This window comes from Seriola lalandi, unplaced genomic scaffold (assembly GCF_002814215.2).
Source record: "Seriola lalandi dorsalis isolate HSWRI2012SDOR001 ecotype SW California unplaced genomic scaffold, Sedor1 jcf7180001973691, whole genome shotgun sequence".
NCBI lineage: Eukaryota > Metazoa > Chordata > Actinopteri > Carangiformes > Carangidae > Seriola > Seriola lalandi.
The window spans coordinates 817-2,944 of NW_019444357.1; the positions used below are offsets into that span (position 1 = coordinate 817).

The window sequence follows — 2,128 nt, forward strand, 5'->3', positions numbered from 1 at the left end:
TAGTACTCTGCTATTTAATCTCTTCCCTGTTCTCTGTCTCACTCTCATTCTTCATTTCAATATTATGGATCAGGATACCTCTAATTTTAGCATAGCAGGTCCAAGCAAATCAGCAACAAGAAGCAGCTAATTTCAAGGTTGACTGTAAGTGCAGTGACTGCTTAGACAACCTTTTTCCATGCTTAAATTTTGGCTGCAAATGCTGTTAAAAAGAATGAAATAAAGGAGAGAAGAGCAGTGATTTTAATGACAGGAGGTGAATGGAAGAACAGTGTTTTTCCTACATGTACGTGTGAAGTATTAACCTTGCATTTACTGAGCTTTTATCTGCTTATACTGAGCTTCTAGTGAGCAACCGAAATGAAATGAAATTAATAGAACATAATAACAACAATTTTTTTTGTTAGATACGAGATATGAAGGAAGTATTTCTCTAGGTGGTGTAATTTTTAGATTGCATACGTTCTCCAACAACTGTGCCATCCCACTGTGCAAACAGAGGTCCATTTGCTGTCATTTAATTTCATCAGATTTGCATGCGATTTTAAGTCTGAGGGTTGTAAAGGCAGAGTTGAACATGTTTTTGCTTGACTGATATGGGCCCAATAACACTGGCCTTTCTTTCTGAAAATTGTCTTGAACTGTTCTGTAAAAATCCTCTTCAACAGCATCCATGATGGCACCGCTGTTACTCATGTGCCACTTGGCACAACTCTATTAAGGTATTTAATTATTTAAGTGGGAGTTTTTATCATTTCTGAATATGTAGCAAAAAAACTGTAACAATAACCATTAGAATTCATTATTAAAGAACCACAAGTACCCATATCAAATTTCATGGAAGTGTGGCAGTGCTGTAGTCGTAGTATTGTCAAATGTATCAAACACATCCCTCTGTCCAATATACAAGCTTTGATCTGGTGTCAAGGTGTCAAGACCAGGACAGGAATGTTAAGTTGCTAAGAAAGATGGAGAGGCTCCATCTCTCAGATTCTTATGCACAGAAACACATTCACACATATATAAAGCTTATAGTACCTCTGCCAAGCCTTTTCCTTCCTTCTGCATGAAGTAATTCTTCTTAAACTCGTAATAGGTGTTGTACTGATGCCAAGACTGCAGAAAGTCAAACCTACAGTAGACAAAGGGAAGAACACACACTGTATAAGATGAGAGGTGAAGACTCATAAAAGATGAGCCAGAGGATTAAGGAAAGGGTCTGTGGTATCTGAAGGGAAAGTTACTGATAAGAGTTCCTAAAACCAAACCCTGACCTGAGAACACTTACCGTGGATCATTCTTGGCACGGACACTGGCCTCAAACTTTAAACCGTTCCTAGCAACGTACTCGGCCAGCTTGTCTATGACTGGCTGAATGTCAGGTGGTGGGGGGATGATCGCTGGTGCTGCTGGTGTGGAAACTTGAGCTTCGGCTTTCGAACTGTTTTCAGGGGGAAATTAAAGGTGTTAAACTGAGAAAAATGTTTCATATATTTAAAATTGTGCTCTTTCTTCTTACTTGTGTCTAATGACTCTGTGTAATAATTTCAGTTAAAATGATCATTGCTCAATTGCTATACCTTGAAAACATCCAGACATCCAAGGCAGAGCAAACACCACTAATTACGGTTTTTAGGTAAATGCTTTGACTAAGCCAACAAAGAATCCATTTCATTGATGCTTGATTAAGTTTCTCGAATATAATTATGAACATATTTAAATCAGATTACTTCATTTTTGATGAAGTGAGAAATACCAAAAACACTGAAATTCAATCACATTTTTTAATGCCACTAAGGCAGGGTTTATTCCATTATGTCCTACCTGGTTTCTGGTACACTTGCTGGAGCAGCAGAGCTGGTGACCTGAGAGGGGGCTGTAGCTGGTGGTGCCATGGTGATAGTTTCAGGAGGGGTGGGTGTCCCCAATTGAGGCAAGGCCGCAGAGGAGGTAGGGGGAGCAGCCATTACAGCTGAGGGCATATTATTGTAGTAGGAGGTTGCCTCTATCCCTGGAGGTGGTGGGGCCAAGCAGAACGTTCCATCAGGAAGCATGTAGTACCCATAGTACACTGCTGCTGTATTTAGTGTAAACAAATGAGGAAAAATTACATCATTAAATGGAGTAT

At 39.5% G+C, this 2,128-nt stretch overlaps 1 protein-coding gene across 1 annotated transcript; it reads right to left on the reverse strand.

The window, feature by feature from the left end:
* Positions 1–1,014: 1,014 nt before the first annotated feature.
* On the reverse strand, positions 1,015–2,071 carry LOC111652665 (splicing factor, suppressor of white-apricot homolog). Its single transcript, XM_023403008.2, has 3 exons — positions 1,825–2,071; positions 1,289–1,441; positions 1,015–1,132 (listed from the first exon to the last, which is right to left on the reverse strand). Exons 1-3 carry the CDS (start codon positions 2,052–2,054, stop codon positions 1,030–1,032), a joined length of 486 nt encoding a protein of 161 aa, XP_023258776.2. The 5' UTR covers positions 2,055–2,071; the 3' UTR covers positions 1,015–1,029.
* Positions 2,072–2,128: the final 57 nt, after the last annotated feature.

Coding starts and splice junctions, on each gene's coding strand:
- LOC111652665 (XM_023403008.2), bottom strand. CDS start 2,054: ATGCTTCCTGATGGAACGTTCTGCTTGGCCCCACCACCTCCAGGGATA. Junction 1,442..1,824: donor GCAAGTGTACCAGAAACCAG/GTAGGACATAAT, acceptor CCCTGAAAACAG/TTCGAAAGCCGAAGCTCAAG. Junction 1,133..1,288: donor CGTGCCAAGAATGATCCACG/GTAAGTGTTCTC, acceptor TGTCTACTGTAG/GTTTGACTTTCTGCAGTCTT.